Genomic DNA, 24,063 nt, shown 5'->3' with positions numbered 1-24,063 from the left:
TTTATACCTATTTTCCTCACACTTAGCAGAGTATTTTTTCCTGTTACGCTCTATCCATTATAAAATAATACTTATTAATCCTACAACATCTCTTGTATCAGACCGTCTCAAAATGAGAAGGGTTCATACAAAAATCCCGATTAATGTCTTTTTTTTTTAATAATTAATTAAATTAATGATAACTTTTTTTCAGTTTTTTTTAAAATTATATTTTGAGTTAACTCATATCACGATGGGTATATTAATTAATTAATTAATCCAATATAATCCTCACTAATCCTAATTTATATATTTTAACGTCCTCCCTTCAAAACCCAAATCAAAACCCAAATCAAAACCCGCAGTAAATCATCACTTTCTCTATATAATCCCCTTTAATCAATCTTTTAACCTCTCTATCTCTCTACTATTCTCTTTCTTTTCAACTCTTTCTAAATTCTCTGAAGCTTTTTTCTCGTTCAACAATAATGGCGGAAACCAATGGGCTTTCAAACGGGGCCGACGTTAAGGGCAAGGTCATCTCATTCGGTGAGATGCTTATAGACTTTGTGCCAACAGTTTCGGGCGTATCACTCGCTGAAGCTCCGGGATTCCTTAAAGCTCCCGGCGGTGCCCCAGCCAACGTTGCGATCGCTGTTTCAAGGCTGGGAGGAAACGCTTCTTTCGTTGGAAAACTCGGCGATGATGAATTTGGTCACATGCTTGCCGGAATTCTTAAAAAAAATGGAGTTTCAGGCGATGGTTTGACTTTCGATAAAGGTGCTAGAACTGCTTTGGCTTTCGTTACATTGAGATCTGATGGTGAACGTGAATTTATGTTCTACCGGAACCCTAGCGCTGACATGCTTCTCACTCCCGATGAACTCAATCTTGAACTCATCCGATCCGTAAGTATATCTTTATTCCTGTTTTAAGTTTTTATTTTTTCTTTTTATAGTTTGTGTAATGAAATCAATTGCACTTAATATAATGGATGTGAAATTTGTTTAAAAGTGGTAAATAAAATTGTGGTGGTTGTGATTGGTATCCGTCTAGATCATTTGACTTTTAATCTTCTTTGGCCTAAATATTTGATCATTTAAAGGATTTGTTTGCAAGAGTTTTAATAAAGTTGATTGATTGATTTTTTCGGAAAAAATACATGAGTAATTAAGAAAATTTCATGAGAATCACTCCTATCATAGTAGATCTTGAAATTTAATTTGCTAGTGATTTTTTTATAGTGTTCCGATTTGGTACTTGGATATATACTCTACTGAACCAATTTAGTTGTTCCATTTTTTATATGATAAAGTCTTTTTAGTTGTCTCAATTCTATTTTTATCAATCTTTTTTACCTAAATATCCTTAGTTCACACAAGTAATTACGAATATACCCCCATATATCTTACTTACCCAACTACCCTTCACTGCTTATCCTTTACTACTTACCCTTTTTAATAGACCTCACACCATTCTTAATAATCGTACCCAAGCAAATGAGACATTTAAATTGGTTCGGAGGGAGTATTATATATATATATATATATATATATATATGGGAGAGATCTATTGGTAAGAAAATTCTACACCCTTAATTTCACTAAAATAAAAAAAACTATGGTCACACGATTGAGCCAAAAAAACTTAAAATAATTATCTTACACAGAAAGTAACTATAAAATAATTTTTAAAATGTTCTTAATTTATAAAGTAGTATTTTTTTTATATATAGTAACAAAATAAAATAAAATAAAAATTCTTCTTATCCTTCTTATTTTAAAATTCTTATTTCATCCTTTATATATATATATATATTACATGCATGTGGTCACATCTTGATTTGGGGTATAAGTAACTCGTTAATTGATTATAATTAAAATAATTATAAAAATGGAGTTAGTAGTGAAGAGTTTTAGGATTGAAATTAAGAAATGAATGTGGTTTAATTAGAGTTGGTGGGCAAATGGTAATGGATTTTCCTATGAGTGTGGCAGATTCTTTGTCGTTTATGCGATTTGGGAGGATGAGTATGATTGAATCCGGACAATTCGTGGTAGTTTTAGGTGTGTAGATTTTCGGAGGTATAACAATAACGTATCACATACGCGCTTTATTTAAGTCCGAGCGTTTCTGATACTCGTCCAACTCTGGGACTCTTCTCTTTTGATTTGTATGAACTCTTTGTATATGTACCAATATTAAAAGTATTCCCTTCAACTTAAAGTTATTGTTTTATTTGTTTTTTTTTATTATTTAGTTTTATTTTTAGTTTGTATTTAAATTTTGATGTACATGTTTAATTTTTTATGATTTTTAATTATATAATTAGAGATATTATAAATGAATTTATATATTGATAAAGGTGTGAAAAATTAAATAAAACTTTAACTGTAAATTAGAAAAAGAATTAAGATAATAATATATTTACTTATTATAATTATAAAAATACTTATTATTATTAAATTAATTCATATTAAAATAGTATTGATCAAAGACTTTTACTTCGTTGCATAGAGAGGACGGAGGACTATATTGTATGGGCTCCACCTGCAATTCAATATGATATCTACATGGCATTTTTGATTCCTTTGTCTTTGATTATAAGCTCTAATTATTTTTATACTTTGTTTTTTTTGCGTCATAAATAAAATATGCTGCACCAGAAATCATTCCATGTATCAATGTATGTGCAAAGATTTGTTTTTTGGGTTTTTTCTTCTTATTTTTTTATTAATTTATCAGGTTTAGGTGAGACAGTGACGTATATAGGAGTATTGTTTTAGCCTTTTAAATTGTTTATATTACAGTTTTGATATTGATCAATTGAAATTGAATAAGATTATTATTTATATTAGATTAGATCCGTTTATATAATTCTTGGAAATATCAAGGCTACTTTCAACCAAAATAAGATAGTTAATTTTATATCATATTAACTTTAGGAAAAATTGAAATTAAAACTCTTAACCTTTAGTGTTTTAATTCTAAATATTCCAATTTTACAATATTATTTTTTAAAAATCTAACTTTTACAGCAATTTTATTCTATAATTTCAACTTTAAAATAATATTTAAAATTTCCGATCTGTTTTAAAAAATTTAAAAGAAAAAATACATAGTTCTAAAAAACTTTGCCATTTTAGCTCCTATGGTGGTCTTTACTCATTAGTTTATCAAGTGTTTTATAATAAATACTCCTAAAATTTAGATTTTTATATAAAATGCAAAGCTGAGATTTTTATTATTAGACCATCCAATGTTTGAGACTTTGAAAATAAAATTTTCCAATCTTAATTGCTAAAATACACTCTTAATATAAGCTTTATAACTTTTTAAATCTAAATAACTGATCAAATTTCAAATATTTGTAAATATATGCTGCAACTTGCAAAGTTGCAAGTAAATATAGGATGGAGATACTTGCTGCGCCGACTCTGCGTTAGTCGTACCCATTGTTTGATTAACTCGCTTAAAATTTGTGAAATTAATTTCGTAAATTATTTGGATTAGTAACAGTTTCCCGTGATTTGTTGGGAAAAGTAGCACGTTTAAGCTGATTGGGTTATCGTTAAAAACGATGACCATCCACCAGAAAAGAGGGCCCAACCATATATATTTTACTACCCACCTTCTCAGTTTCTGGTCCCACTTTCACCAATTGCTAAAGGGCTACTTGTTTAAGTGTGCACTACATCATTAATTAAAAGATATACAATTAATTAATTAATGTCGATGAGTTATGCTTTACGATTTTTATGCCTCTATGTACAGGGATGATCTACATGTTGGGTAGACAGTTTTTTCCCATGTGAATTGACTAGATCAAATTATTGAGGCGTTTTGTTATTTAAAATTAATTTTTGGATTTAAACTTTAGCTAATGAACCTTACTAATTTTAAATTGCTAATAATAGAGTAGTAGGTGCTTAATGTGACTAAATGATCATTTTAGGATAATTTGGCACTTTGTTTGCGTTCATTCATTGAAATTGAGCCAATTAATTTGTTGTGTCATAATGGCAATTGAATTCATTAACTCTGCTAGTTTTCAAATTACAGGCAAAGGTGTTCCACTATGGCTCAATTAGCTTGATTGTGGAGCCATGCAGATCGGCACACTTGAAAGCAATGGAGGAGGCCAAAAAGGCTGGAGCTCTGCTTTCATATGATCCTAACCTTCGATTGCCTTTGTGGCCATCCGCCCAGGAAGCTCGTGAGCAGATTTTGAGCATCTGGGACAAAGCAGAGGTTATCAAGGTCAGCGACAATGAGTTGGAATTCCTCACTGGAAGCAGCACTATCGATGATGCTACCGCCATGTCTTTGTGGCATGATAATTTGAAGCTTCTCTTGGTCACTCTTGGTGACCAGGGTTGTAGATATTACACCAAGGTAAATTTTCTTTTTATTAACTCGCACAGACCCCGTACATTTTTCTAAATTATTAAAAATTTTGAACTTATGTTAATACGGTTTAAATCAATCCTTACTTGGCGTTATTGTAAATCAAAGATGAACAACACCTTTATTCTTCTATATTATATTCCTCAAGTTGCAGAAAATTCTCTTTCTTATAATATTTACTTCCTCTAGAGGCATGATTAGTGATGTGAGGGTGACAACTTTAACTAATGATATTGGTAGTCCACCGTATATTAGTTTTTTAAATTAAATTTGCCAGACTTTATTGCAATGTGCTTTACCATGCTTTGTCGAATATAATACAAACCTATTTTTAATACTCCTAAAGTGCTTTTCATATAGCTTTCATTTGTGAGGACTTTTTTCCGAGGGAGGGTAGGAGCAATTAATGAGAAATTTATAAAATAATGATAGTGAGATACTACATAAAATAGACCTATTCGTCATCAAAAAAAAAAAAAAAAAAAAAAAAAACCCTATTTTTCATGTTGCATACTTCTTAAAAACCCTTATTTAGTTATTTTCTCTTGTTCGAAAAAGTTCCTATTATACACCAATGTTATAATTGTTATGAATATATAAGATCCGTTCGGATGGATGGGTCTTCACATGTACTTCCTCCATTCCAATTTATTTGCAAAGTTTGTTTTTTTACGCAATCTAATGCACTAATTTAATTCTTAATATCTTTAATTATGTATAATAAAAAATTATAAAAATTTGATATTAATAGTCTTTGCAATGAGACGAATCAAACAAGATCTAATTTGACCATATTTTAACTTATAGATTAAAAACTAATCACAATTAAAAGTAATGAATGAATAGTGTCATTTTTAATAATGTTGCAACTAATATGGAACGGAGGAACTAATAAAATAGGTCTCATTTAAAAAAATGCTTACTATATTATCACCAAAATTAGATAGATGGTTTTTGATGTTGGTATGAGTCTGTCCAGTTTAATTTATCAGAATATTTAGAAGGTGATAGGCCTTAGGAAGGTTGTTGAGATGTTGAGGAGGATCCTCTGTGGAACGGTTGTTGGGAAATCATTGCTGGGCCTCTCTAGTCTTCAGGATTACTCCTAGATCCTCCTCACTGTAACGGCAACAGGACAAGATGGAGATATCCACTTTGACATTATGTTTATACTCATGAATCATAATGCTATTTAATCTATATAAATCTTGCTAGGAGACATTAATTATGTGGTACAAGTAATCCTTTTTTTTTTTTTTTTATTTATTAAAAGGCCATATCATGTATGGTAGATGTTTATAGAAAATACTTCATTTGTGGTTGACTCTAAAAGTCTACCATATAAAATTGAGCCTACTCATATGAGAGACTTTGTATCTCGGTGAGATCAGCTGGAGTCTATATTCTCATCATATGTATGAGATAGGCATTTTAACCAATGTATAAGGTGCATTTTTTGGTAAGACTGTCTCACACAACAATTTGTGAATAAAATTTGTGTGTTTGAACTTTGATACTAACAAATCAATGTCAATGGTTGAGATTTCATATAACTTATATGAATACATGAGATTAAATAGTTGTTCTATTTGGGTGTAAAAGTAATTGATAAGAAACGATGGTTGGAGGTGAAGTAATGACAATTGTTATACCAAATGTAGAACTTCAAGGGAAGTGTGGAAGGGTTCAAGGTAGAAACAATAGACACAACTGGTGCTGGAGACTCTTTTGTTGGTGCTTTGCTAGGCAAGATCGTGGATGACCACTCAATTATTGAGGTATGTATAAACTCTTTCTATAAACTATGTTGCTTTTTCTTCACCAAAATGGCACAACCTTCATCAAAATCCATATTGTAGGATGAAGCAAGATTGAAGGAAGTATTGACGTTCGCCAATGCTTGCGGAGCCATCACAACAACCAAAAAGGGAGCAATCCCTGCACTCCCTACCGAGGCTGAAGCTCTGGAGCTTATTAAGAAGAGCTCCTCTTAGTCGTTTTCATAACCTCATTTTGTCCTATCTTGGCTTGTTGGCTTACTTTGTTTTGTTGGGTTTTGGTTGATTTTCCAAAATTTGAAGAGAATTAGGAGATGAATTGAACGAATCCTTTCTGTTGAAATGTGGTATCCCTATCTAAATTTTCATGTTATTAAATAAATATTTTATTTGCGTCTCTTTGCCAATCAAAGAGGCAATTATATAAAGTATATTGTCTATTGTTTGTAGTTAAGCTATGCATATTGGTTTAGTTTTATATTCTGAATTATTTGATGATTACTGTATCATTACACTTATCCTATGCCACTATCTTGAAATACAACTGATGACTGCTTTGCATATATACTACTCCCTCCGATCCTTTAATTTAGTCCTATTTTCTTGGGCACGCATATTAAGGATTGTGTGGGGTCCATGTAAAAGGTGGTAGTTGGGTATTTTTAAGTAAGGGTATTTAAGGGTTTACGGGGGTAAATTCGTAATTACGTGTGTGAACTAAGGGTATTTAAGTAAAAAAGGATTGCCAAAAATAGAATTGGGACTAATTCAAAGGTTTTGCCAAATAAGGAAATTGGACTAAATTAAAAGATCGGAGGGAGTATTTTTTTTCACTAGTTCAGAAAAAAACAAATACTCTTTTAGTTCATCTAGGATTGTACTTAAGAAAAATTGATAGTGTTTAAGGGAAGTAGAATATTTGTTAATAAATGAAGAGTAACAGAACAAATTATATGGATGTAATTAAAAGATAATTAAAGGGTGATGTGTAAATGGCTTTTGGACTGATTTTTTAATTGGTTAAAAAGCTTAAAAAAAAATTGCACAAATTCTTGGGAAACATCTCATTGTGAAAAATTATCCATAATAGTTTAACTTATATAAATATTAGCATATGAGCTATTGTTTTAAGATTGTCTCAACTCAAAAATTTGTTTGGTAAATGTCATATCCTTCAAGATATTCATTAACAATTCTTCATCTTGGACGAGGAGTTGTCACTCCTATTCAACATTTTCCTTCAACAAATATGATCATATGGTGGTGCATTCTTGACGATTGTTCTGTCTCCGAAAGAGTTCTCACAACACACAATACTGGGGTGTTTTTGAAAGTATATTAGGCAATTATTTTAACTATTATTTTAAGCAACATTTTAAAAACAATTACAATTATCTAATTAACTTTTAAAATTATATTTTATTAATTTTATTTTTGACGAACATTTTACTTTAAAATATTACAATATGATTGCTAACTTATAAGTTCTACTATAAATAACTGCTCTCACAACTACTCTCACATTTACATCTCAATTTGTTTGGAGTCACTTGGTGAGTTATATGGAATGGAATAGGTTAAATACTTTGATTTTGCTATACTTTTATTTTAGACCGTCTCTTTATTTTTGGTGTATTTCTATTTTTAGTAAGATCATATGATGTCTTTGCTAAACTTAATTACAAACTCAATTTTTTTTATAGAAAAATTCGTTATTTATCTTTACAACATTCACATATTTATTTCATTCATTTTTTTTATCTTATCATCTCACTACTCTAAGGCTGAACTTAAAAGATCAAAGCAATACATAGCACATCTTTATGTAAAAACTTGGGACTAAAGAATAGTTGGTGATGCAAAACCAGGGCTGATTAAGGCCTTGATTATGCAAGGGTTAATGTTTAACGGAAGCTTTGATTGATCACACACACACAAACAACAAATGATGATGAAACAAACAACTAACACACAGAAAGAGAACCAAGAAATCCTTTCTTGGTTCTCTGATGATGATGATCCGTGCCTGTATCAACATTCTTAAACCCACGATATATGTACAATGCCTTCCAGGAGTTGTACTTACGATTTCCTTGCAGATTCAATGATTGCTCCACAATTTTTGAGCCTACAAAGATCAAAGGATACTCCGTATACCTTTGATGAAGTCACCGCCAATTTCAAAGAAGGAAAACAGAAATAACTTTTTGAAATACCTCAACTTGTATTGAATCAAATGAAATCATATGCTAAGCTATTTATTACATGGGGTGAGGCTCTCCTTATATAGAGCACTCAACTACCTTAGCGGCTAAATCCTAATCACACGTCTAAATTTAAAGAACACGTGTTAATTACAAGGGCTTACAAGGCGCCCAAACAGAAACAGACATAAAAATACTTAGACAAATTTTGACTTAGCAAAACTGTCGAGCAGCCCTTCTTCCACTTAGTCTCTAGGATTCTTTGTGGACTGCTAGAGAGGTCCTGGACCCTTAATGGCTTGGTCCATGTGTAAGGATGACGTCCCAAGTTTGCTTAGGGTCTAGATGGTCGAGCTTGCACTCAAGAGACTCAGCAAGGTCAGCTGGTCGTCAGAAAGTCCTGTGGCCTGGATCCTGCTGGCTGTTCCCATTTCCAAGTGTATGCTGCTGTTCCTTGTTATTGTCTTGGTTTCCTTGTTCCCAACATAGTGTCTTGAGATCATGTTTAGTCTTTGGAAAGCATCCTTGACCTGGTTTCGCCCTTCATGTACAATTGGCGCAGATGACAAGTCAGAAACACTGTCTTGTACTTGTAGGTTGTTTGCAAGGTCTTGATCACTTGATACAGTTGGCACATTTGTATCAGTTGGTCTCATTGAGAAACTTATTGTATGAAACCACTATAATAAATTTAAAAAAATATAGATGTTTTAAAAATTCATTATTAATTTTTATATTTCCTTATTTTCTTTATTTATTTATTAGTATAAAAAATAAATGGCTAAGAATATCAAAAAGAATGGCATTTAGCTTAAATATGAAGTATAAAATAACCGGTAAGTTAGGTATACCATGTGGCCTTGTTGTCCTACTTTCAAAACAAAAAAGAGGGTAAAAAAGATGAAGAATGGTAACAGCTCTTGTTGTCTTAACTTAGGAACAAAAATAAAGAAGTCAAGATCACGTAGAGCCATGAAAATATGATTCTCATGAGTGACACTAACACGTGAAAAAGAGGAATCTAAATTCATGATAACATTTATGCTATTATCGGAGCACATAACAATATACAACTGATTGTTAACTTGTAATTATTATAAAAGAGTTAGAATGTACACAAAATCAATGAGATTTAATCTTAAAATTAATTAATAATCGAAGGAATAATTCATCAAACTTATATGTAAGACAATATCTTTCTAATTTTTCAATGTAGGAATACAAATGAGTTATTTTCCAACGAACTAAACTATTTTGATACTCGATATTACAATGCAATGGCTTGCGGATAGCATTCATCAACCTCCATATGAATCGATCTCCATACTTGTTTGCATTTTTCATGCTTTGCTTGCACTTCTACCCAAAATGCTCGTGCCCAGGATTCATTCCGACCTTTCATACTCAACTCATAAGGCACTGAAAAACTGTAACCGTCTTTATGTAAGATACTTGTATTCCATTACTTAAGATGCACTTTTAAGAAATTAAGGAAATAAATGATAAGATGGAAAAATCACAATTTTAAAACTTGAGCTCAGCCTCAGTCCATTAACATAGTAATATATTACTATACTATGTGTTCAAGTCATGACTAAAAAGGCACACATACACATTGTATGCAGAGAAAAGGTATTCCTTCGATCATCCAGTGGACTTTAAAAAGGTGTTTTGAGTCGATTTATTTAAAATCGGGTCTTGTGTTTAAATTAATTTTTATATAATTCCAAATTCATTTTAAAGTCGGATCAAGTGGGATTCGATTACAAGGTCGGATAAATATCAGATCGTCGAGTCTATTTTAAACACGTCTATGTAGGACCATCAATCTACTTAAAGAATTACCTAATGTAGATAGAACGTTTTAGAAGGAAAATTGTAGTTGCGAAATACGTCCACATACTAAAGAAATACATTAGCAAGGCTTAACTACTTAGTACTCAATACCTTTCTTTAACCATAAACTGACTAAATCAATCATTTAACCCTTTTATTCAAGGGACGTTTGATACTAATAGTTTGATTTTAAACTGATTAATTTTTAAAGGTCTGGACTTTATTTTCAACCTATAAAGATCCGACCTACAAGGAGGGAACTTATTTTGTTCCTTTCTTTCTCTTTATTATTTATTCTTCCTTTATTTATCTATTTGTTTAAAGTTTTTCAATAAAATTATACATGCAAAGTTCATACCTTTGTATTTTAAATGAAAGTCCGATTTAACTAGATACACCCTTGTATCTGGCAAGATAATCATTGACAAACTTGATCACGAACACATTTGGATAATAATTTGTAACACTCGAAGATTTGTTTAAGACGCTTAAGTCTAACAGAAACTAAATGCCGTCAATACTCAACAGGCGTGAGACACTTTTTTTTTGTGTTATTTCTCTCACATAAGTATGTAGGTAAATATTTAAAGACACAATGAGATACCACTCCATCCCAACAAAATTACACCTAAGTTTTACTAGAAAAGATTATCAAAACTTCACAAACATTTGAAGGTCTATATGGATTCAACCAGACTCAGCATCATATTGCGAACAGACATGCAAAACAAGTTTTCTCGAATGAGCAACAAGGATGCTCGACATGCTTGAACGAGCACCAAGGATGCTCAAAGGAGCACTTTGAACTTTCGACCTTCTATTTCGATTTTGTGGCTTTTTTCTCGGACAAGCCTTGGACAATCAGACGAGAACTTCAATACTTAGCTTTAGGAATATTCCTAACATACTCAAAATATCCTACATCAAGTTACGTATATCTAAGTGGGAGTCACTTAATTGGCATTGGCATTGAGATAATGTAATCTTCTAGTGCAAATTGCCACTACACATGAGAGTTTTCAACATTTTTCTTTCAGCCAATCTGAGTTTAACTAGAAGCAGCTTAAACAAACCAGCAAATCTAATTTCTCTGCTGATCATTATATTTAGTGTTCTCTAAGCTAGAGAGAATACTCTCATAGTCCGTTTGGTAGGTGGTAATAAACGGTAGTAATGGAAATTAAAATTGGTATAATTTTAGTTGGAAAGTCTCTTGGCTACCTTAATGGTCATGTTTGTCCAACTTCTATCATTTCATTTTCTTCATAAAATTCATTCCTAGGCATTACCATTGGAAGAGGTGGTAGTAGATAGTAATGGAAATTTGTAAAACAAAAAGAATTTTTTTGTGATCAAAGTTTCATTACCATGGGAATGATATGGAACTTTTGATAAAATTTTACACTATAAATCATTCCCATTACCACCATTTAGTACCACTAACCAAACGGGCCGTCAAAGTAATTCTCAGTGTTGCAATATTGATGATAATTCATATTTGTAAAATATGACAGAATAAAAAACCAACTAATGGCATAAGTTCTTAAGTAAGTCATGAACATTATATATTATGTATTAACTTTGCTTAACCAGATACACATCATACTTGGCATTGGGTAAGTTTTTGTGCATCTGCACACACTACTTACTGTTTGAAGAGCAATTGGCTTGTTTGTAATGTATTTGATCATTTTTCCAATATCAAAACCTCAAGAAAAAATTGTTGTAGGCATTAGGCAGATTCATGAGGATGTGGCTTAGTGTACTTTTATTAGTGGATATGGTGTGAGACAACATTTTCAAAACATAAACATACCTCATTAGCTCCTCCGGTGAAGATGTAGTGCTAGAAGAGACGTTTCTGCAGAATTAGGCATATATACTTCAGCATAAAAGCACATTCACAAACATCGATACACACTATAAAATGTGAAGAAAAGAAAACAGAAAAACAAGAAAGAAGGAACATATTCAAGGTTTGAAGACAACGTACCTATGGACTAAAACATGGTACAGATGGAGAGGCGTGGTTGAGAGATTATAAATAGCATCTGAGATGTGATCCTTTCCAAATAGATATACAACTGGATATCCAAGAAGCCATCTGATAGGATTGACAAACAATTATCACTAACTCAATTCCATGCTAAATAATTGCATAACCATAACAGTGACAGTAAAAGCATATTAGAGTTCCTCGTTCAGTGGTGCTCTTGCCACATGGTTACCAACTACCAATTTATCATTGATTTTTCATGGTAAGACACAGACATGAACTTTCTGCTCCAAGATCAATCCCAACTCACAAGCGTCGTGCAAAAATGCGGTAACAGTTACGGTTGCGGTAACGGACATGATGATGTGGTAACGCAGATGATGCGTTGCCGTATGGCTCATACCACCATATAGCGGCCTAAACCATGAAATATCACTTGAAACATCCTAAAATGCGGTTTTCGTTACATCTTTACCCATTCAGTAAATTTGAGAACCTTTATAATAAGGCCGATACGATACGATACGATTCAGCCTTGTTTTTGTACTACGATCCCAAAATGCAGGTTTCGTGCATAAATATAGTGAGGAGAAGGGAGTTACGCATTCTTCAAATCCTTCACCTCTTTGTTTCCAAAACCAGATTCTAGACCAAAGAAATGGTGGGAAATAAGAATTGGAAAAGGAAAGATATGTACTTTCATTGATGATCATATGAAAGAACAATGAATATTATTCAATGAACTTCAAGAGTGAAATCACCGAGAATAACAAATTTCTTTTTCCATATTTTCTGATAATGTGAGAGTTTAAAACATAACCTTTCAAAGCTACTAATAAAAAGTTGAGTTTAAACTCTAAGGTCCGTAGTTATACCCATTTAGAGTTGGTATTGAGATCTGATAGTCTTGCATGCAGCTGCTGCAATCAAGAACCTTTGAATATTGGCAAATCCTAGAAGAAGCCTTGGCATTTTGCTGATCATCATTCTTTCCTTGCAATGCATCTCTATTAACACCATCAGGAGTAAACACCGAAGAAAAAAACTTTTGAACAGACTCTAATTCCTTGATACAGGAGCTCCCCAGAGCTGCTGATACCATCTGAAACATAAAAGTTAATTAAATAAAAAAAAAGTAAATCTTAAGAGCATGCAAACAGCAGAAATATTGAATTATTACTTTACAGCTACCTCTAGAGGATCCTGTTCAAGGTCCACAAAACACTGATTAGCATCAGAGCTTAAGCTCCAGATGATATATTCAGAAAATTCCTTGGCATTTAGCAGGTAAATCATATCTTCAATGACCATCACTCGTAGCTGCTGGAATATAGTAGACTCCTGAAAAAGGGCATGAATGATTCACTGTTCAATCACAAATTGATGGAAATAGTAGAAGTATAAAATTATGAGCTGCAAGTTTTCAGAAATGGTGCAAAATATAATTGAGGTATATGTTTTACAGGAGATCTTGTAGGAAATCAGAATATATTGTAGGAAATCAGAATATTTTGTATTTTAGTAATCATATTATTTAGCATTTATTTTCCTTCGTACATTAGAATGGTGATTAGTGTATATAAACAATGCTTGTAATTCTTCAGAAAATAATAAAAACAGTATTCAGCCATAATCAAAACCCTAAACGTTTTTCCGCTTTTCATGGTATTAGGGCCGAAGGTTAGTTTCAGGACGGTACATTTCTTTCGGCAACATCATCTACCTTTTTAATCCTTACCTGCAATGGAAGACGAAACATAAAACAAAAACCAAAACAACCAACAGCTTATTTCAGTTGCACAAATGGAACAGATGTTCCAATACTTTCAACAGCTTACCAAACAGAATAATCCCACAAGTGAACCACAATCAACTGACCTACGGGTAGCCGAAAAATTGACATACCAAAATTACACCAAATGGTGTAAACTCATTCAAATCGCAATTGAAGGAAGGGGACGTCTCAATCACATCATCGGAACCCACAGCCTCAAATTACCTACAATGGAAACAACGGGACTCGGTTGTTTTATCATGGATTATAGCCAATATCGACTCAGATCTAGTGAATCAATTTCTTGATTACACTACGGCATGGAATCTCTGGAAAGGGATCGAGACTCTCTTGAGTAGTGGAAGGGACGAGTTACAAATATTTGACCTAAGCAGTAAAGCAGCAAGTCTCAAACAAAACAACGAATCAATTGAAGTGTATTATGGCAAACTCAATACACTATGGAAGGAAATCGATGGTCGAATGCCAAATCCGATGAAGTGTTCTGAGGACATTACAGAATTTAATTCATTTATCCAGAGACGGAGACTCTATCAGTTCTTGGCTGGCATAAACGAAAATCTGGACAAAGAAAGGCGTGATTTGCTAAATCAAGATCTTTTACCCACACTCGAAATAGCGTACGCCATGATCCATGGAGAACTAGCATGACGTGGAATCATGGGTACCACCGCATCACTAGGAACGAGTCCTTCAGAGATCGATAAAGGACTTGCCATCAAAAACCGGTCAGAAACTTCATTCCGGCGTGATGATGGGGATCGAACTCACCTTAAGTGTACTCACTGTGGAGGTACAAAGCACACAAAAGAAGGATGTTTCAAGCTCATAGGGTACCCCGAATGGTGGGAATAACACAAGCACCGGAGAGCCACCACCAAGGCCACGGTTTCCCGGACCGGCAGCAAGGCTCACCTTGCTACTGATTTTTCCGGCAACCGGCAAACACCTCAAGAGCCCACCATCGATCTCCACAGCCTAACAGGTAATACAAGTAGTAATGGAGTACACACCAGCAATCAGGGAGGCAAAGAAGAGTCTGGAAAAGACTCTAACAATGGCGAAACACAAGAGAAAAGAGAGAAGGTCGATCCAGGAGAGAGAGAGGGGGGATGCGGTATTTCCAAAATTAGCCCTTTTTATAGGGAAACTAATAACCCTAATCCCACCCAAATACCCGGATATCCCCACACCTCAACCCACCAAATAAATAAACCTATTCCACCCTTAAATAACCTTAAGGGATTACTATGTGCGCAAAAAAATTTGACATGGATTTTCGATTGTGGGGCAACCGACACGATGACATATGAACCAACTGATCTCCTTTTTTCACACATACCCCTCGCCATAAAATTCAAACTTCTAATGGTAATTTTGCTGATGTTACTAAGGCTGGACCTGTTGATATTTCCCTGTCTCTACACCTTAAAAATTGTCTTTTAATTCCTAAATCAACTCATAAACTTCCGTCTATTAGTCAGTTAACTAAGGAATTAAATTGTACTGTTCTCATGACGTCTAATGGTTGTATTGTGCAGGATGCTCAAATATGAGCGATCATTGGGCGTGGTACTGAGAGAGGAGGATTATACTATGTGGATGAGGCGGGTCACAAAAATTATACATTGCTTGCTCGAGGATCTCCTAATCACCAACTAAGGATATGGCATAAACGTCTTGGACATCCATCAGTGGGTTATTTGAAACGTCTTTTTCCATCCCTCCATAGTTGTAATAATTTTTTGGACTGTGAATCTTGTGTGTTAGCTAAAAGTCACAAACATTCGTATTCTCCTAGCTTATCCCGTACTCATAAACCTTTTGTGCTATTACATTCTGATGTGTGGGGCCCAATACCTGTTTTCAATTCTCATGGATTTTTATATTTTGTTCTCTTTGTTGATGATTGCACTCGTATGAGTTGGGTTTATTATCTAAATAAAAATCTGAAGTTTTTGATGTTTTTTTTTACCTTTTATAACATGATTGTTACCCAGTTTCACACTCAACCTCAAATTCTCAGATCTGATAATAGGGGGAATATGTCAATCTAAACATGAAACAACTCATTAATGATCATGGTCTTGTACACCAAACTACATGTCCTGATACCCCTCAGCAGAATGGTGCTACTGAGCGAAAAAATTGAACCCTTCTTGAAATTACTCGTTCCCTCGTGTTTGAATCTAGGGTTCCTGCATCATATTGGCCAGAAGCTCTTGCTACTGCTACTTACTTAACCAATCGCCTTCCTACCAAGGCCTTACACTTCCAGACCCCTTTAGACACTCTTAAAACCCATCTTGCAGTTCCCTCTTCACATTCCCTTCCCCCTCGGGTATTTGGTTGTGTTGTGTATGTTCATCTTCCCACACGGACACGTACCAAGCTTGAACCCCGTGCTGTCAAATGCGTGTTTTTGGGATATGGAACCACACAAAAAGGGTACAAATGCTTTGATCCCGTGTCCCATCGGATGTATGTGACTTTAGATTGTGAGTTCTTTGAGGACTCCTACTACTTTCCCCAGCTTCGATCTCGTGGGAGAACCACAGTGAGGATCTAAGCTGGCTCACATTTCCTAGTAGGATAGACCCAAATGAGCAAGTAGGTTACACCACTGGTACTGCCTCTAAAGCGATTGTTCATTCTTCTACTCCTCAGTTCACTCCAGCTCCTGAGCATCCTGAATCTCCTGAGGTAATCAATGATACTTCTCATAATGTAATGACTGATAATGTTACTATTGAAGATGGAGAATCTGATGTTGAAACTAATAATGAACAAAGTATTGAGTTGTCTAACAGGTACGAGTTACCCCCAAGAAGTACAAGGGGTATTCCCCCAAAAAGATATGATCCAGATTATGAGGCAAAAAGATCTCGATACCCTGTAGACCGGAACGATGTTGAATCCTTAACTCAGACAACATTGGCCTTAACACTTCTCTATACTCCAATAAAATACCGAGAAATGTTGAAAAGGCCCTTTAGGATCCTAAGTGGAAGAAAGCAATGGAGGAGGAAATATCGGCCCTTATGAAAAATGAGACTTGGAAAAAATGTGAGCTACCTAAAGGAAAGAAAAAAGTAGATGCAAATGGGTGTTCAATATCAAATATCATGCAGATGGAACCATTGAACGCTACAAAGCTCGGCTAGTAGTAAAGGGGTACACTCAAACATATGGTGTAGACTATTCTAAGACATTCTCACCAGTAGCCAAGATTGATACTATCCGGGTTCTTTTCTCGATAGCAGCAAATAAAGATTGGCCCTTACATCAATTCGACATGAAAAATGCATTCTTACATGGTGAACTCGAAGAAGAAGTGTACATGAAACCTCCTCTAGGGTTCTCAAAGGCATACAGTCCAAGAGAAGGGTGCAGACTCAAAAAGGCTCTATATGGCCTCAAGTATCTCCTCGTGCATGGTTTGGGAGGTTTACATCTACTATGAAGAAGTTCGGGTACAAACAGAGTAATTCAGATCACACATTTTTTCTCAAGAAAATAAAAGATTGGATTACATGCTTAATCATTTATGTGGATGATATGCTGATCACGGGTAATGATGCAGATGAGATACGGGAATTGAAGAAGAAACTGTCCGGTGAATTTGATATGAAAGACTTGGGAAATCTAAAATACTTTCTTGGTATTGAGGTTCTACGATCAAAGAGGGGAATTTTCATCAGTCAACAAAAGTGCATCCTAGATCTCTTGGCAGAGATTGGCATGCTTGACTGCAAGCCAGTAGACACACCCATCGCGGCAAACCATGGGTTACAAATAATTGAAGGAGAGAAACCGACAAACCAGGATCGTTATAGGAGATTAGTAGGGAAACTCATTTATCTTTCTCACATTAGACCTGATATCGCATATGCAGTTGGCGTAGATTCAAGCACAAGCCACAAGTTCAACACATGACTGTCGTAATGCGAATATTAAGGTATCTGAAGAGTACAAGTAGCAGAGGACTCCTGTTTGGTGAAAATGATAATTTGGATCTCCTAGCCTATACAGATGCAGAATGGGCTGGTGATAGAGATGACAGAAAGTCAACATCAGGGTATTTTATACTTGTCGGGGGGAATTTGGTGACTTGGAAAAGCAAGAAGCAGAAAGTAGTAGCACTGTCTAGTGGCAATGCAGAAGCAAAATTTCGGGGAATTGCAAAGGGAATCACCGAAGTACTGTGGATCAAGAAGCTTCTAGGAGAATTAAACTTTCCACAGAAAGAGCCTTGTAATCTTTTTTTGTGATAATAAAGCAGCTATCAGCATCTTCGGTAATCCAGTGTAACATGATCGCACAAGACATGTTGAAATTGATCGGCATTTCATCAAAGAGAAACTTGAGAAAAGGATCATCAATCTCCCTTTTGTTCGTTCAAAAGAACTTGCAGATATTCTCACCAAAGCAGTTTCCTCGGAATCATTTGACGATGCTATATGCAAGTTAGGTCTCGTTGAACCGTACGACCTAACTTGAGGGGGAGTGTAGGAAATCAGAATATATTGTAGGAAATCAGAATATTTTGTATTTTAGGAATTATATTATTTAGCATTTATTTTCCTGCCTAGATTAGAATGGTGATTAGTGTATATAAACAATGCTTGTAATTCTTCAGAAAATAATAAAAATAGTATTAACCATAATCAAAACCCTAATTGTTTATCCGCTTTTCAGATTTATGCATTTACACAAGTGCCTATTAATAGTTATAAGCTTATGATAGACTTCATGTGCACAAGCCATTCAACCCCTTATTGCAGATGAAAACTGTTAGCTTATAGACAGGAAACAACTTGGAGTAATAAATTTTAAGAGATAATTTCTAACATTTGAACTAAGAAATTTTCTTGACGTTAAAGACAAGTATACTTAACATCCCAAAGTCTAGTGGCATAAATGATAAAGCACAATATTATACTTCTATTAAACTAAAATAACTAACGGCCTGTATGGTAAGTGGTAATAAACGATGGTAATGGGAATGAGAACTAGTGTAATTTTGGTAGAAAAATCTCTTGGCTACCTTGATGGCCATGCTTATCCAACTTCAATCATCTCTTTTTTTTCATAAAATTCATTCCAGTGCCTTACCATTGGGAAAGATGGTATTAGGTGATAATGAAAAAATTTTAAACAAAAAAAAATTTTTTGTGATCAAAGTTTCATTACCATGGGAATGGCATGGAACTTTTGATGAAATATTACACTATAAATCATTCTCATTACCACCATTTAGTACCATTAACCAAACAGACCATAATTCCATACATTAAGTTACAGATTTATGGTGTTTTAGCTCTTGATTATAATGGATTGAAGTAAAATAACTCATTGAATTACGTGCACATATTTATGTAAAACTAATGATGATGTTTGAAAGCAAGGTTCAGTCGGAAAATGAAACAACCTCTTTGTTGGGATAATGAAGTGTTGTTACAAAGCTATTTTTCGTTGCACATGTTCTCAGCATGAAACAATACTCAATTGCCTAGAATTAACAACTGCAAGGTAGTTAACTACATAGAACCATACTAGGATTCATCAACAAGAGATGTACAAATAGAGCCATAACATTGTTACCTAGAACGACATTCGGTTTGGAACGGGGAACGAAAACGGGAACCGAAACGCAAAAAAGATTGACTCGGGAACGATTGGGTACGAGATATATTATGTATTAAATTTATAATTGAAAACAAAATTAAATTTAAATGATATTCTTTGCTATAAGAAATTATTTCAAGTGGAATTCTTTTTCATCTTAATTTTTATCCCTTCTTTTTTCTTTAAATTTGTAAATGAATGCCAAAATATCTTTAAAAAAAGACTTCTACACCGGAACATCCCTTGAGTGATTTGGGTCGCGTTTCGTGGTGATTGGGGACGTACATTCCCGGATCGCGGAACGTGGCTATGTTCCACATTCCATGTAACTATGACCCATAAAGAGAGTAGACTATAGATAGGAGATCAGAAAGAATTGCAACTTCAATGAGGCACAAAGTCAGATGTTTGACAGAGATATTAAAAGTATAAGATTTAAGAATTACAATATTTTGTGTGTTACTTACGGGAGTTTTTAAGAGTGTTTCTAGGATCACTCATATGATTCAAGGAACTACAAATAGCTTAAGCTCCCCCATGGCCACCAACTGGGACCAACAGGCCCTATTTATCAAAGACCATCATCCAATGTTGGAACTTGAAACCCTTTTACTTGCTGCACCTATGACTATTATGTCCAAGGACCAACAGGTCTCACCTTGTCTAAGAGATCTAACATCTAACCATTTTAGGCCCTACTTGCAACATATCAAAAAAAACAAGATTGAGTCCAATTGAATGGCTTAAAATCAGGAGAATGGTTTGGGCTTAATATCTAACCGTTTATGCCACCATTTTCAAGGGTGGCTTCCTTCTAGGATCCAAAACCACTCAGATTTTAATGATGATGGGCCTGATGTAGTTTGACGGAAACCAAACACATGGACCATCTTCTTAATGGTAACCTAAAAAATTGCACCAATTTCCCCAAGGTTTGGGATATGAGTTCATGTTTCCCATGCCAGCAGATAATAGCCCATTACATCAAATATTAAAGTATTAGGCATGTTTAGGAATATTTTTGTATACCTTTAGCTATGAAATGTACTTGTATAGATGGGGACAAAGATTTAGATTTCTTTGGTTTTAGATTATAACAGACTGTATTAAAATTATTCGTTAGATCATGTACAGTTTTTATTTCTGTGAAGTTGTAGATGATATTTGATACCAAGGGTCAATCGGAAACAACCTTATAATTACCAATAACAAGAGTAAGATTGTGTACATCTGACCCCTAAAACTACAGTTACTTGAGAGCCATTTTTATGGAAATGACGTAATAGGATGGTGTATACCTTTAGCTATAAAATTAGAATCGTATAACCCATGACACAAATATGTGTCCAAGTGTACAACTTCATTACGATTTGGATGAAAATTCCATAATCTTAGCCCTTAATGTTCAAGTGTCAAGGATCGCACTTGAGGCAAAAAACAATGTCCTAGAAACAGAACAATTTTATTATTTTTAATATCGAGCACCAACATTTAGTGCTTTGCAAAAGTTATCAAACTTATTGAATAATGTGTGCAGAATCTATCATATTGACTTTTATAATAATCCTTTAAAATCTATTGCACAACTCTAATCATTAACTTATAATTTAGGTGCAAACAAGTTTAAGAACAGCAAATAAGAACTAGTTTTGTCACACAAAGCATTGATATAATAGTATCTCATAAAGAGTATGATGAACATTGATAACACAAAAGCCAATTATGTCCTCAAACAAATTCTGTGAAGAAGGGTTATCCTAAGAATTAAGTTGAGGATAGTCTTTGTCCCCAAACTGGTGAACGATCCCTGTAGTCATCGTCAATCCCTAAATTGGATAAATGAGAAGAGCTACAATAGGTGACAAGCATAGCAAAATTGTCAAATCTATGACTTATGAGCATCCATAAGCTTATTGAAAAAAATGAAGAAAGGTTCAAGTGTCAAGCAACTACTCTCAAATGATCAAGGATCAAGCGTTCTTGTAATTTACAACATGACAAGATATTAGGTATCCTTTAGTAGTATAGCTCATCACACCAATTTCAGGTTGTCATATTTAGTCTAAGGAGAATCTTGAGTAAGCATAGTGGTTGAGGATTTTTCCTTTCATCCTTGTGAATTTGTGATAGGGGTACGATTCTCTGGCATACCCTCAAATAAAAAGTGGAATACCAGTATAAGTCATCCAAGTCTCAAAGAATTAGGAACAGGAAACAAATACAACAAATTTGAACAAAAACCTTGGAAATATGAGCAAGAAGGGAACACAGTTGGTCTTGCAGTTGAGGCATCTTTCCACCATAGTCTATCATCACAAGAGGCCTCATCCCAGAGCACAATGCCAAAATATCTACAACAGAAAAACCATCAAAGTCACAATATGAATTGGGAATCGACATTACCGTAAAACCCATAAAAATGCAAATAAATTAACCACTCCAAGTTTCAGAATAATGTGAAGACATAATGAAATTGGGAAATCGACTCAGAAATTTAAACCATATGAATTGAATAAAATTGACAAGAAAAGCATAAAATTAATCAGAAAGGTATCCTAAAGAAACCCTAAAGTGAAAACAAAGAAGAGATAGAGGGATAAAGTTGAGAGGAAATGAATAAGAGTTGAGGTGAAAAAGAGACCTGTTTCGAGACGAAGCTTTGATGAATGTTTAAGGCGCCATTTGAGTTGAAAAAGAGCGGAAGTCAACACCTGCATCGCTTCTTCAACATGAGAACTATCCATGATCATGGAATGTTCCGATCGATTGTTTGGTGTTTGTTACTCTTAAACTATGTTAGTTGCTGCCTCTCATGGATCGTTCAGCAAAGCAAATGGGATTGTATAGAAGTTCAACTTGAGACATCTGAATTTTCATTAACAAAAGTGTTTCTTTAATGAAACGAGGAAGTGGAAGATACTTGAGATACCGTAAGTGGAAGCGTTATCAGGAGCGACTATTTGTGGAAGGATGTGACCCGAATTCCTGCAACACAACACGTTAGCTTTGTCCGGGGGTGATCTCCCGGAAAATCCCTCCAACGCTCAAGTTAGAACAGTGATGTGAGATTATTGAATAGACAATTATAACTGAATGCAAGAATTAAGATATCGAGGTTGATATTGCTTATATTTTGGTAGGCTAATGAAGTGGAGTATGAGTAAGGATACTAGGAGGATTATTTTTTCAGATGGTCCCTTCCTTTCTGATGGTAACCTCTATTTATAGTGGTGAAGAAGAAACTTATTTCTGAGAAGAGGTGGATTATCATGGGGTAATGGGCAGTTTTTATCCTTGGAAGAAGGAGAATCAAGCAATGAGGTTGAAGTGGGAAGTTGGGTCAATCTGGAGGTTACTTTCCTGGAGGGAGTTAGGGTATTTTGTGGGTCACTCGCTTATGGGCCAACTAAGGAGATGGGAGAATTCAGAAAAAGCCCGTTGACGAAAAGTCAAAGTCAATCCAAAAGGTCAAAAGTTATTAAGGTAATATGTCATTAATGATTTAAATAAATAAATAAAGTAGATAAGGGATACCATGACAAAAAATTTCTTTTCTTAACATGTATTTTTTGTCCAAATAAAAGTTTTGTCCTCATTAATAGCACAAATTTAATTCTCATTGCTTTGTATGATTAATTTTAGTAATTTTAAACTAACACGAGAATTTGTAATTGATAAGGGTGCAATGGTGATTAAATTACTATAACTTGTACAAATTGGTTTTCCTTTAAATTTTACGTTTCTATGTTGATTGCAAATCAAATACAAATCATTTTGCATGATCTGAAAGAAACAGTAAGTTACATAAGTTATACCTCATATAATTGAGTTTTAAAAATTGAAAACTTTTCCTAGCACTCTAATTTTTCTAGGAGTACCTCATACGCTATTATATTCTTTCAAAAATGAGAAATTTATCCCCATCTTCTTATCCCTTCATCTCAACACTTTCTGACAACTTACATGTCCTCAACAAATCATCTTTTTTCTTCCAAATTCTCTTAACGAGTATCTCATATTTTTAGACAATAAAACTTAAGACATCCTAAGCTTTGTATTGATACCAAGTTCTATACACTCCTAATCTTTAAGAAAACATATCACAACTTATTAATCTGTCCTGGTCAGTTATATACTTGAACACTATTTAAAGGGTTTATCCATCTTCCGCTTCATACATGGATAAATAAACATTATGTTGGTGTTGTATACAAAATTTCTCACATTATAGACCCAAGAATTGGAGCATGAAAAATTATGTTTTACCCTCAAATATTTCGAACAGTTAAAAGTAAGTCAATTTCAAACACCTTCTATTTTGTATATTTTCGACCACGTTCTACTCTCTTTAACACTACGGTTTGTTCTTATAAAATATGGGTCTTAAAGTTTGAAAAAATGGGACATTGGAATCATTTGATTTGACGTTTAGAGCTATAT

At 34.1% G+C, this 24,063-nt stretch overlaps 2 protein-coding genes across 2 annotated transcripts; one reads left to right on the top strand and one right to left on the bottom strand.

Moving 5' to 3' along the window:
• Nucleotides 1-288: 288 nt before the first annotated feature.
• LOC130810737 (probable fructokinase-4) lies at nt 289-6,722 on the top strand. The gene is made up of 4 exons (XM_057676889.1): nt 289-887; nt 4,042-4,374; nt 6,048-6,164; nt 6,246-6,722. Exons 1-4 carry the CDS (start codon nt 468-470, stop codon nt 6,378-6,380), a joined length of 1,005 nt encoding a protein of 334 aa, XP_057532872.1. The 5' UTR covers nt 289-467; the 3' UTR covers nt 6,381-6,722.
• A 2,714-nt stretch (nt 6,723-9,436) lies between these two features.
• LOC130810681 (uncharacterized) lies at nt 9,437-22,504 on the bottom strand. The gene is made up of 7 exons (XM_057676836.1): nt 22,265-22,504; nt 21,865-21,974; nt 13,392-13,541; nt 13,076-13,302; nt 12,198-12,308; nt 12,021-12,065; nt 9,437-9,795 (listed from the first exon to the last, which is right to left on the bottom strand). Exons 1-7 carry the CDS (start codon nt 22,371-22,373, stop codon nt 9,636-9,638), a joined length of 912 nt encoding a protein of 303 aa, XP_057532819.1. The 5' UTR covers nt 22,374-22,504; the 3' UTR covers nt 9,437-9,635.
• Nucleotides 22,505-24,063: the final 1,559 nt, after the last annotated feature.

Source organism: Amaranthus tricolor, chromosome 1 (assembly GCF_026212465.1).
Source record: "Amaranthus tricolor cultivar Red isolate AtriRed21 chromosome 1, ASM2621246v1, whole genome shotgun sequence".
NCBI classification, from domain to species: domain Eukaryota; kingdom Viridiplantae; phylum Streptophyta; class Magnoliopsida; order Caryophyllales; family Amaranthaceae; genus Amaranthus; species Amaranthus tricolor.
Note: the sequence above shows the minus strand (reverse complement) of the source record. Positions and strands in the feature narration are given on the sequence as shown.

Coding starts and splice junctions, on each gene's coding strand:
- LOC130810737 (XM_057676889.1), top strand. CDS start 468: ATGGCGGAAACCAATGGGCTTTCAAACGGGGCCGACGTTAAGGGCAAG. Junction 888..4,041: donor ATCTTGAACTCATCCGATCC/GTAAGTATATCT, acceptor TTCAAATTACAG/GCAAAGGTGTTCCACTATGG. Junction 6,165..6,245: donor ATGACCACTCAATTATTGAG/GTATGTATAAAC, acceptor TCCATATTGTAG/GATGAAGCAAGATTGAAGGA.
- LOC130810681 (XM_057676836.1), bottom strand. CDS start 22,373: ATGATCATGGATAGTTCTCATGTTGAAGAAGCGATGCAGGTGTTGACT. Junction 13,303..13,391: donor TTGAACAGGATCCTCTAGAG/GTAGCTGTAAAG, acceptor TTTATGTTTCAG/ATGGTATCAGCAGCTCTGGG. Junction 12,309..13,075: donor TCAATACCAACTCTAAATGG/GTATAACTACGG, acceptor CAATCCTATCAG/ATGGCTTCTTGGATATCCAG.